General features: G+C 30.8%; 1 protein-coding gene across 1 annotated transcript; it reads right to left on the bottom strand.

Annotated features, from left to right (window-relative positions):
* Positions 1 to 1,233: 1,233 nt before the first annotated feature.
* Positions 1,234 to 5,862, bottom strand: LOC101216566 (linoleate 13S-lipoxygenase 2-1, chloroplastic). Its single transcript, XM_011655274.2, has 8 exons — positions 5,703 to 5,862; positions 5,315 to 5,595; positions 4,932 to 5,190; positions 3,558 to 3,878; positions 3,345 to 3,430; positions 2,765 to 3,177; positions 2,362 to 2,628; positions 1,234 to 2,238 (listed from the first exon to the last, which is right to left on the bottom strand). The coding sequence occupies exons 1-8, from the start codon at positions 5,812 to 5,814 to the stop codon at positions 1,482 to 1,484; spliced, it is 2,496 nt and encodes an 831-aa protein (XP_011653576.2). The 5' UTR covers positions 5,815 to 5,862; the 3' UTR covers positions 1,234 to 1,481.
* Between the last annotated feature and the right edge of the window lie 7,155 nt (positions 5,863 to 13,017).

Below are 13,017 nucleotides of genomic sequence, written 5' to 3'. Positions count from 1 at the left end.
TTAAATATAGATCTGAGTCCAACGAATTCACGTTGTCTCCTTAAGACAAATTTAGTCACCTTAGTGCTTGAGTATTTGAAGTAATTGCCTCTCAGGATAGAACATATCAATTTTCTTCTAAATGTAGCACCCCGTATAGAAGATCTACGAACGAAACCTTGTGAATTTACCAAACGTCAAAATTGTGGATACGGAGAGAAATTTGTTTCTAGAAGACAAATGATTTTGATGTCTTTTTTCTCTGAACCAAAAAGACTTATTTATAAATTTTTCGTGGCTAATCGAAAAGTCATATCCTTTGGTTAATAACACTTTTCATGAAATGATGTATGCATTCATGAAGAATTCATTCATGAATGATCATAACCACTTATTCCAACAGATATAACAAAGGTAGAAAGTTGTGTGGGTAGAAATAGTTTTATAGGTTTAATAATTCTAATAAACAAAAACAAAAATCAAAATAGTTTTCAAACAAATTAAATGTCTCTCTAAAATACTTCCACACATCTTAAAGTGCATTTAGTATAACGTTTCTTTTTTTTTTTTTGAAGGAATTTCCATGTATCGTTGTGGAAATTTTCTATAACCTTGTTGAAAATCTCACACAGTCTCAAGTTATTCGGTTGAAACCATTGCTTTAAATCTTAATGTTTTGTCTAGACTTGTATTGTTGAGTTGTTTGGGCTTCTCTCTAGCCATTTTTATTTTCGCCTTGTACTTTCTTGTTACATATCGATGAAGCAGGGATAATGAAGGTGATATAGGGGTCCATCTAGTGGAGATGTTCCATTGTACCTACTGATGTAATTGTATCTTTTTTTATAAAAAAAAAATCTCACACAACTCTTCTAAACTTTTATTATTTTTGAAATAGAGTTTGACAATGGGTGGGATAATAGACATTTGAATCAATTCTGTTATGTTATACATATACGTATATATATGAGAAATTATTAAAAATAGCAAATTTGACAAAATATTTACAAGGTTATGATTAATTTTAAGATTTTATCAATAACAAACATTTGATAACTAGTAATATTCTTCTATCAGTGGTATTGATAGCCAATGATAGAAGTCTATCACTGACTATCATCGATAAAATCCAGAAATTTTGCAACTTGTATTTTTAAAAACGTCTACATAAATTCTTAGAGACTCAGTTACCAATCTATATTCTAAATCTTCTATTTTACTTTAAAGATCAATTTGGTGTGAAGAAAAATGAAATAATGTAATGGATAGATAAATTACTTGGTATTTAAATTATTCTAATAAAGCCATGTGCACGAGGCAAAGACACTGACACTGACGTACAAAACGAAAATTACATATCTTATTGTTCCCCAATAAGAAAAAAAAAAAAAGCAGAAGGCTGTAAAAGACAAGGAAATCGAAGAAGTGAAAAACAAATTGCATTTGCGCCTTATTATTCCAAATGAAAGGCAAAAACTGGAAGACAGAGAGGATCATGTGGTTCAAGTGGAAACACTGTATGGAACTCCCTTTCCTGTGACCCCATAACCTGAAGTTGGTTTAAGAACCTCATAAGGCACAAGCCCAGCTCCGCGCCTATTCTTTAATTCATTGTTCTCATTCCTTTGGTCAATTGTCTTTTCTAGTTCATCCAACTTCATTTTAAATTTGTCAAAGGCTTTGGCTATCATGGGGTCCTCAGCCCATGCTGGCTCTATCTTCTTCCCAATATACTCCTCATCTGGAGAATGTGCTGACAATATCAACATAGTTTGTGCCACTGCAGAAGCCTGAGCTATTGAAGGGAAGGCCTCAAGTATCACACTTTCAGGATTGTTTATAAACGCTTCTGGAATTTGGTCATAGTCCTCTGTGGGCATGTTTGTCCTTGTAATACTGGGTCGGTTAGGAAAATAGCCAGCATGTGCATATTGAATGAAGTTGACAGCGGAGTGGTGCCCACATCCTACCCATGCTATTGTTGACACAATCTGAATTAGGTCTTTGGGGGTTTTCAGTGAGGGCCATCCTGCTTCCTTCTTTTTATCTGGATGTCCCTTTTCCATGATTTCTTTCCACCAAGCTTTCAACTCTTTATCGTTCTTTATTGCTTTCTCATCTGGGTAATAGTGGTTCACATATTCTGAGATCCATTCCACTAGGACCTCCCATAGGATTAAACCATCATTGGCGAAAGGGTAGTCTTTGATGGCCAACTTCAGACCATGTGGTGCACTTGCATCTCTTTCCGCCATTCCCCTAATAATTTTAAATTTTATCACTAATAATTATTAGCATGCATAATTATATTTGGTCTAGCCAAGACTGCTCAAATTTAATTTTATTAATTTCAAATCAAAAGTTGTACGTCTTGAAAATTACCTGCGAATTAAGTCCTCAGGGAGTGCTTGTGTGTCAAATTGCCACTCCTTCTTATACACCAAAGAACTAAATTCCATGGAATAAGCTCCGACAGAGAATGTGCTTTCAATGATGCCTCCGGCATTGTTTAGAGATTCACGAGCATTTGCGTTGATACGCATATTGAATCGGAAATGAGGATGCAATAATCTATAAATTGGGTGCATAGTACTCAATTGTCTATTTAAGGCGATTGCATATGGCTCCATGCAACAGTGAGTTCTAAGCCTGCATATATAGATATATAATTAATTAATATATACTACCCACAAACAAGGTGATATCAAAAATTGTTTTTCTTTTAAGCAAAATATATATATATATATATATATATATATATATATATATATATATAGGTACGTACCAATGAATAATGAGTTGATGAACACAAGAATCATGAGCAAGAACATGGGCTTTAGCAAGCCTCCATAGCCAAGCATTTGTTCCTTGAGTGCTTGGTGAGAAAACTTGTTTCCATTGGGGCTTTCCATCCATTGGTGGCCGAGTTAGCTCAATACCCATGGGAGTCAAAGTGTCATCATACTCCAGGAAGAACAAGGTTCTTGATCCATAGAGTGTGGTCCGCTTAATGCTTCTTACTTTCTCTACATATTGCATCAAAGTATCATGGTAATCCAATACGAACAATTTCTTTTGCGCTATAGCCTCTTCAACTGTGATGGAACTTCCTATTAATTTTTGAACCAATTCCGTGGTGAATGCTGATTCTTGAGGACCGTATTCCACAGGGTCCAGCTCACTCTTCAAAGGCCAACTCTGAATTTATTCATACAAAACAATTAAGCTATAATTTCATATATACTATAGAAACAGGTTAGAAATATCTGTAGTAAATCACTAATATTTGACGTAGTCTGAATTAAAGCTAGTGGGTAAGGGTAGTTTGATATATATTTATTGATTATTGTCAGTCTATCAGTCACCTTGACCAACTGTATACAATAGGGATTAAGACCCGCAATTGTTTGTCTTGCAAATTCACTGTCACTAAGCCAATTGAACTTGTCTCCTGGAAAAACACAAGGATTACGTATTGTGAGGTAAATGAATTAATTAAGTTGTACTAATAATTGCTTACAAAAAAGAAAAAGAAAAAGAAAAGTTATGTTTATGTACTGTGTATGTATGGTGCTTACTTTTGAGAGCCTCAGGTGGTGGGAATTTGATTACAGGGGTGTTGGGTTGAACAGGAATGGGCTGAACAGGAGGTGGGGCGGGTTGATTTGATGCATTAAGTGTGGAGAGAATGTTAAATTGAAGAATTTCATGTGGATTGGATGGGAGTGCAATGCCATCTCTGAACATTAAGTCAATCTGAGTGAAGTCGGTGAAAGGTTTTGTTCCTAACTTATCTTTGTTCCCTGAGTTTGATGGGAACATTGTCTGCTTCACTTCTGAGAATGCTTCATCTCTTGGAACATAAAAGCTTTTTGCACTTCTTTGCTCTGACTTTGGATCTAACCAATTGTATCATATATTAATTACTTCCCAAAAACATTATTATTTAATTTCAAGTAACTATATGTTTTCTCTTATGTTAATTAAATGCCAACTCTTATTTTCTTATTCAAAAAATATATATAGTTTAAGGGATTGTTGTGAATATAACCGTTAGATTCTAAATAATGAAGTATATAGCAACATTTTAAAAAAATTACAAAATATATCAAAATTTATCAATAATAGTTTATAGACTATGTTGCAAATATTGATTTAACACTTCCGTAAGAGTTTATCACTAATAGACTATGTTCCAAATATTGGTCTATTACTAATGTAGTCTATCAACGATAAAAGTTTATCACCGATAGACTTGACTATATTTGCAATTTTTTAAAAATGTTGTTATATAGTTTATTATTTTTTAAATTGCTACCCATTATAATTACCTTTAATTTAAATACTATTTTATCCCTACATTTTTTTTAGACTTATTGTTAATAACAAAATTGTTGAAAACATTTACAAAATATAGCAAAATTTTATATTTTATTAACAAAAGACATTTTATTAGTGTATATAAGTAACAGATTTGAATATTTTGTTTATATATATTTTTGTTCATTTTTCTATATTTGAAAATACCAACTTTTATTTTTGAACTTTGATTTATCTTGTTGCGATGTAATATTCTTTTTCTATTCCATTTTGTTTTGTTGTTATTTTCCTTTTTGGATATTTTTATTTATATTTTTAAGGAATCAAAATAAACCAAAACGTAAATGATGAGAATTTGAAAATATAAGTAAAAAAAAAAACCATAAAAATGAAAAATTTTAAGGAGCATTTTTAAAAATAGCAAAATAATTTAAAATATCTCCAAGTTATAACAAAATTTTGGATTTTATGGATCAAAGTCTTCTATCATTAGAATATATCAATGACAATCAATTATAGAATTTGCTATAGGTCGTAAATATTTTGTAAAATTTGCTGCTTTTGAAAATTTTCCAAACTTGAATGAAAGTGTACGATGAAGAAACAAGAAGTATATATATATATATATACACCTGAGACGGTATGAGGACGACCAGTTCTACAACGTCGAGGGTAAGGATACTGAACTGAACCACCAAGAACAGGTCTTTTCCATTTGGTGTCTACGTCCGGATCTCCAAGGTCATTGTACAGGTCGTAATCGTAAATTCTTTCGAACTTCGTACGCTCATTCGTATCCACTGTTCCATCTTGTTTTTGGCCTCTCAAATTCTCAAGATCCTCCGCTCTCAACTTCAGCAGCCCTGCTGGCGTATCTTCGGGCAAATAGGACTGCTCATATTATTACACATAATCAATTATTAGTAACACAATTAATTAATTTGAATCATCTCTCATAAATCATAATCATTACACAACTATATACATATATATATATATGAACCAACGATCGAACCTTAGTGGAAAAGAAAATCCTGCGTTGGTCAGGAATGAGACTTTTGGGTTGGACCCATGAGGTACAGCTGAACGTAATTGTGTTCTGAGATGTTGAATTTGCAACAATAACAGTATCGATAAATTTCTCAGACGAGTGGGTTTCCAATTCAACAACCACAGCTCCAATCTCTCCATAACCTTTTGGAACTTGAACTTTAGCAACGTATTTGTGCTTTGCCTTCGTAGATTCATTCTTGATTAATTCTGCGACACCTCGGATCAGTGGTTTTTGCTGTCCATCTGATCAAGAACGATATTACAAATCCATTAACTTTAACATATGATCTAAACTATAGAATATAACACAAATTAACAAAAAAGATTGCATTCTTTTGCTTATTTTTTACCTCTGTCCAAATCGGAGCTAGCAAAGAAGAGCAAGAGAGAATCATTATAATGAATAATACTTCCATTGCTTTTGGGTATCACAGAAACAATTGCAATGATGTTAGACGCCATGACCTCTGCTGCTATAATACTCTTTCTTGTGTGATGGTGTTTAACTACCAACAACTCTTACCATATTTATAGATTGAAATTTCAATTTATTTGTCAGGAAATGCAAAGAAAAAAAACACCAAATTTCTCTCTCTCTCTCATTAATTGATTTGTTCTTATTTTAGCAGCAAATAGAAAAACTTTTCTTCTTTCTGCCAAACTTATTCAATGAAGTACTAATTTCTTCGTATTAACATTAATTAGATTGTTGGAGTTGATCTCTTTCCAAAGGAAGTTAAAACAAAAACAATGTCTCTCTTATTTACTGTGTTAAAAAATTCATCAACTTAGTTAATTAATATTTTAGTCTTCTTAACACGTTAGTATGGAAAGACGATAGTAAACAATGGAACCAAAAAATGAAACGTAGGTAATTGTAGAGTACTAAGAAAATATTGATGATACCCTATTCATAGCATTAAATTTTCATTAACAACTCTATTTCTATGTTTACTTTCTCTACATACTTATGTTATTTTTATGGGTTATTTTTCTCCATATAATCGACCTTTTTTAATATAAAAATAAGAATTCATTTGTTACCATTTGTAATTTTAAGTTTTGGAGTTTGATTTTTTATTTAATCTTCTAAAATTTCAAAGTGTTATAAGCCTTTATATCGGTGCATTCATTGAAACAATAATTAAGTTTCTTTCCTTTTTCGATATATCTTCTTTACTTGTGTGATTTTCTTTACTTATAACCCAAGATATGCATGTTAATTCTACTGGTTTGTTGTGTGTTTCATGAAGAAAAAAAAAGAAGTTTTGTGACTGAGTATTTAGTAAAAAAAAATGAAAAAACTATCATGAATTTAAGAAAATGTGTGACAAAAAAATTATTTAATAGAGACCCCACCCTCATGTGTAGTGTAGTAATAGCAAATTTTACAAAATATTTACAAGTTATAGCAAAAATTTTGGATTCTATCAAATGATAGAATAACTAGTGATAGACTTTTATCATCAATGCCATTGATAGGATGATATTACTGACTATCACATGTTTGTTATTGGTAGAATCTAAAATTTTGATATATTTTGTAAATATTTTGTCAAATTTACTACTTTTAACCATTTTTCTAAAATAAGATGATGCATATTCAGTTTTTATGAATTTAAAAAGTTGACTTACGGGGGGAAAACCAAAATTGAAGTGATAGATATTGTGTGAAACAAGATTATGGATCCTAAAAATGAAATTATAGATTTCTTTAGATTATATATTATTGAATTCATTAAATAACGTTCTCTAGATTGAAGCAAACATGTGATCGGCACGTACGATATAAACAAAATGTTTGTAATATTCAATACGAGGTCGTTTCTTGGAATATATTATTGACTAACCACTCACTACGATAATTACGGTCTTCTCCAACGCAGTGTAACGACGTCGAAAACCCTAAACAACATTACGGAAGGCTACCGCGACGTCGTACACAACGTCGACATCCACATCGTGGAAAGTCCGTCGGGGATACTTTCCGCGACGCACCTTGCTCCCACGTCGAAGAAAATTTTCCCTGCGCACGACCCAATATGTCGCATAAGCCTTCTCCGACGTCGACGTCGCTAAAGGGTTTTTATTTATTTATTTATTTTTGTCTTTTAATGTTATTATTATTATTTATTCATTAGTAAAATCCGATGTAATATTATTATTATTATTTTAGTTTGGTTAATTAGATTATTGAGAATTTGAAATGTTGAAGTAAGAATAAATTATTCTTTAATCTTGATATTTAATCAATTTTTTAAAGTTAAAATATGTTTATTTTTCTTAATCAATTTGTTAATAGGGTTATTCTTATTATGAGTTTACCTAAATTAAGAGAAAGTATGAGGACTCTATGTAAAAAGAAACTAAAAGGTGTGAAGTTTCATTCTATTTTTTTCCTTTTTTCTGTCTGTTCTTCAGTATCTTCCTACTTAGATTGTTTAGAAACCTAAAATAAATGGGATATTTAGATGTTAAATACATTTTCAAAAATTTATGTTTTTTTTCTTTGTTGTAGAAACTTTCATGCATTGATTTTCCTTTGCTTGAGACATATTTAGATATAGAGATGTTATGTATCAACGGTCTTTTTTGTGTAGAGACCACTTTGTTAGCTGAGCATATTTTTTTTTCATAATGCTATTACACTTGCTGGTCATGATGTCATATTGTTCTCTTCTCTTTTGTTGGATGTTGATTTTCTTGGTACTTCATATTACCAAATTGGAGATGCATTTGTATGTGAAAAGATAGGACTTGTTCTTGGTATGATATTCTTATTTGGTATTCTTCTATCTTTTATATCAAATTTTTTTATAGATCGGTAACTTTAGACACGTTTTTTTCCTAATATGTGACGACACTTGCAGAGTTTAGAAAATTACATTTTTCCCTCGTAGTTGCATTGTTTTGCTGTTAAACTTGGACTTAATCATAACATTTAATTCTCTACTGATTTGAATTTTTAAGTTTGCTGATTTGATGGTGATATTTTAAGCTGCTTCAACTATTTCACAAGCATTGATATGGTATTTTATTTTATTCAGTATATTGTATCCATTTCTTTACGTCAGTTTTTCTCTATTACATGTTTAGAATATGTTGAAAAGAATAAATAGTACCCTAATGGACTTGAAGGAGATGCAGATTATGGCGGTGAAGAAGATCATGAAACGGAGGACACTGATGGTGTGGAAGTGGAACATCTACACATATCAGATTACCAAGGTTTTCTTGACGCTGGCTTCAACGACAGTTTTAAAATCGTCAAGAATAATGATTCTTGACAGTTTAAAAACGTCAAGAGAACCTGTTTTTGTAATAGTGTAATTACATAATTTTAAAAAACTAGTTACATAATTGTTTGGCATTGCAATAAGTCTGTATATTTGCAGTGACTCTTGTTTATCATTGGTTACTCCCACTCCTATCTACTTGCCAACAACTTTTAGTTAAATGATAAATGATAAAGTTTTTTAATTAATAATTGATATGTGAATCCCTTAAATAATATTGGTGTGAAAGTTTGAAGTTTAATTTTAACTTTTCATTCATAAATGTTATATTATTAAGAAAAGACTAATAATTTTCTACATAATTGACTTATATATATATATATATATATATATATATACCTTTTACACGTTTTAAAATATGATGATTTTTCTAATTATTATTATTTATATTAACTATATTTATACCATTTGTTTTTTATGATATAAAAAAAAAACGTCAATTGTGGAATTTATAACTATATGAACTCAAAGTTTTAACAAATGTAAGTGTTGACACATTTATAATTAATATTTGGGTTGGAAATTAATAATAACTATTATTTAATATATTTTACAATTTTAAACTCATTATTTTATATATATATATATATATATATATATATATTATAAAGAAAATGTTTTTGAGGCCGAGTTCTCCTTCTTGCAAAAAGGACAAAAAAAAAACCTTAATTCCTCTTTAACTAATTTTTTTATTTGATTCCACGAGAGTGCACGTTTGAGTAGGAAGTTGTGTTAATTTCAAGGAACAATCGATATATGCGATTTAGCACTGAGGTCACGTCAAATTGCTTTCAAGATAGTACGACACGGCACAATAATGATCAACTTTGTTTTATTCTACTTTTTATCGTTACTTTTAATTTTTTTTAATATGATAATTGAGGTAAATATTTAATCTTCCTACCTCTATGATATTATTAATCACCATAATTGAATTCACACTTGGTCGATTATCCCATACTGTATAGATATGCTCTTAAGTTCGTGGTTGATGGCTCCCTCACTCCCTCTCTTTGGTTTTTTGGCCATGTGTTGATATTGATTAGGTGGTTGAGTATGAATAGCTTTCTTTTGTTTTGATTATCTATTTTATTTTAATTTTTTAATGTGGAAAATGTTTAATTTTTTTTATAGAGAAATTACGTGAAAATGAAAAAAAAATTATAAGATCACGAATGTCTTAGCTTTGAAACAAAATACATGAGTCAAATTGAGTATAGTTCAACGATGGATAGAAAACTTAGGTTTTGATCAATTTCCTTTTAGCGGAGTTCTAACATCATATTAGTTAATATATATTTGATTTCGAATCTTATAATTGATTGACAAGGAGAGAAGTAACTCAATTGTGGAGTGTGATGTTGATATGAATATATTCTAAATATTATTGTCCAACACAACTATTTATGTAAATTATCAATTTTTCTAAGAAATAATTTGTTTGGTGGTCAATAAAATAAAAGAAGTGGTTCAAAGGTCGTTACAACTGCATGAATTAAGAACAACTCCTACTTAGCCTTGTGCTCAAATGCCCTTAAAAGCCTAAGTTTAATAATCCTTTATTCATATAGCTTAATTAGATCTTAGATAGTTTGATGCATTCTCTTGGATTCTACTGTGTACCTCATATATCTAAGATCATGTGACTTTCTATTATATGTATTCCTTAGTGGGTTTTGTTTATATTTTTACTTTCTCATCATTAAACCACAACTAGCACACTAATTTAAGTCATTAGTTCAAAATAATTAAAAAGATAACATATAGGCTTCAGCAAAAGAAGAATAGAAAGTGAGAGCGTGATGCAGTAATGTGATCGATTGCATGCATTAACTATGCCATGTTATTCTTTAAGGTATCTACTAGATTGGATAATCCCTTGCAAAAAAATTAAGTCATAAAACTAGTGGATATGAATGAGAATACATTAATTTATCAAAACGACAAAATGTCATGAGTTGTTATAATAATGTAGAGAAATAAATGAAATACTAGAAAAAGGAAAAAGGAAAATAACAAGTGAAAGTGAAGAGAAATTTAAAAATAAGGAGTTGGGTGGTTGAAACAAAGTCTACACGTTTAGGGTTCCTCTAAAAATGCTAGAAAAATAATGGGTTGGGTGGTTGGGAAGCTAAAATCTAATAATTCAACCTCTCTCCAGAAAGGTTACATTTACGTCTCATGGGCTACAATAACCTAAAGAAATCTTAAACAATATGTCTTTAAACATGAACTATTGCAAAAATCTCTTTGTGTTTTGGGTCTAGGGCATGACGTGGTCACTTTAAAAATGCATTTGATTTTCTTGCTCAAATAAATATCAAAATTGAAAAAACACACACTTAGTTACAGCATAACCTAATGTTGTAACTTTGAGTAGTAAATCATAAACACATAAAATTTTAGTAACCCAGTTCGATGACAATGCACCTACGTCTCTGAGGTCTTAGACCTAGATAAGAGAATATATGTGTGCTGACTAATGACTAACTTAATAATCTGAATCATGCCAAAACATAAGAAGCATGTATCATAACATTATGGAAAATACCCCCTTAATCAATACACAATCGCAATCTTAGCATAAGCGCCTTTGATAGCTATGTAAAAACCCTTATACTTCAAGTGTTGTATTAGTTACTTCAAAAAGTTCTCCAAAACTGTCACCGATCACCTCTCTCCTGCTTTCTTGTTCCACCTTATACTAATAGGATCAACAACAATATTTACTTAAAAGATATCCAAACAACCCAAAAAAATAGGATTATCGCACCAACCACGAATAAATAATCTCCTAAATAAAGGTAGTGAGACCATATTTGTAACAAAAATAACCCAATTGATCACTTCAAAACAACCTCAAACAACAACTCAAAATGACTCATAAACATTTACTTAACTCATTTTGGGTAACTTAGAACTTTTGAGGCTTTAGTGACACTCTTTAATTATATGCAAACATGACATGCAATTATCACATCCTCCTACGCCCAATTCATGGAAGCTCAATTCTTAATATTTCGGTGCCCTCGAAGACAACAAAAAGGGATTGTAGTGGGTATTATATTAATCAATCAAGTCATGTTTGAGCAAACACACAACACCATTGTTGGATCATATGATATCAAGATCATCCTAGCTAGAAGAGGTATGATCATCATTGAAGTTCTTTCTAGCTTGTATCCTACGTTTGACTCCATCTGAAGATCGATCAAGGTGAAATATGGATTGTTTAGAGGTGATTAAGTCTACTAATCATATACAAACTGAATAGTTCGTATAAGGAAGCTAAGAAGGTAACACAAACGCTCATGAAATTAAAAAGGACTCTTTTTATCATACTCTTGACTATTACAATAATGGTTAAGCTCAAACTCCATTGTTAAATAGTTGGTTTCGGTTGTAGCTTCCTAAAACTATCTCTAATTTATTGAATATTTAAGTTTATCATTTTCTAAAATGATTTAAAATTTTAATACTATCACGAATCCTAAATCACAAAATGCTCAATAAAAAAGAAAAATTATTTTATATATATAGAGGTTTTTTAAAAGATATACCAAAACGAAATGTTTTTTTACTAGAATAATTTGAAAAATGGAAAAAACTCACACAATTGAAAATACAAAAAATACCCCAATCATCACGTAAATGGAGTGGCATGTTTGGTTGTTTAGATTGACGGCTTGGTTTGTTTAGAGTGGCATGTTTGGTTTTGTTTAGATTGACGGCTTGGTTTGTTTAGAGTGGCATGTTTGGTTGTTTAGATTGACGGCTTGGTTTGTTTAGAGTGGCATGCTTGGTTGTTTAGATTGACTGCTATCGCTTGGTTGTTTAGATTGACTGCTATCACTTTGGAATTTGATCGTGCGTAAATGTTTGGTTGTTTAGATTGGCGGCTATCACTTTGGACTTTGGTCAATTTGGTCATGGTGGTGGTGTCGGCTATCACTTTGGTCAATGGTTGTTTAGATTGGCGGCTATCACTTTGGACTTTGGTCAATTTGGTCATGGTGGTGTTGTCGGCTATCACTTTGGTCAATTTGATCATTTAGATTTGACTATCTAAATTTATATAATCTAAACAAGCTTGTGTATCAAGATGTACACAATCTTGAATAAATAAAAATATAAAGAATATTTAGAAAAAAAATGAATAATTGCAAATTTAGCAATTAGATTCAAAATAATTAAAAATATATCAACATTTTAAAAAAATTATAAATATAGCAAAACTTGTCAAATTTCATCGACATATTGCAAATATTGATCTGATAGACTCGTAATCGATACCAGTAATAGTTTTGCTATGCTATCAGTTACAATTACCAAAAAAAGGAATGCAAGTGATGTCCCCAAATACATGGGT

The sequence above is a fragment of the Cucumis sativus genome, chromosome 4 (assembly GCF_000004075.3).
Source record: "Cucumis sativus cultivar 9930 chromosome 4, Cucumber_9930_V3, whole genome shotgun sequence".
In the NCBI taxonomy this organism is placed as follows: Eukaryota; Viridiplantae; Streptophyta; class Magnoliopsida; order Cucurbitales; family Cucurbitaceae; genus Cucumis; species Cucumis sativus.
This window is presented reverse-complemented; position numbering and strand designations above follow the sequence as displayed.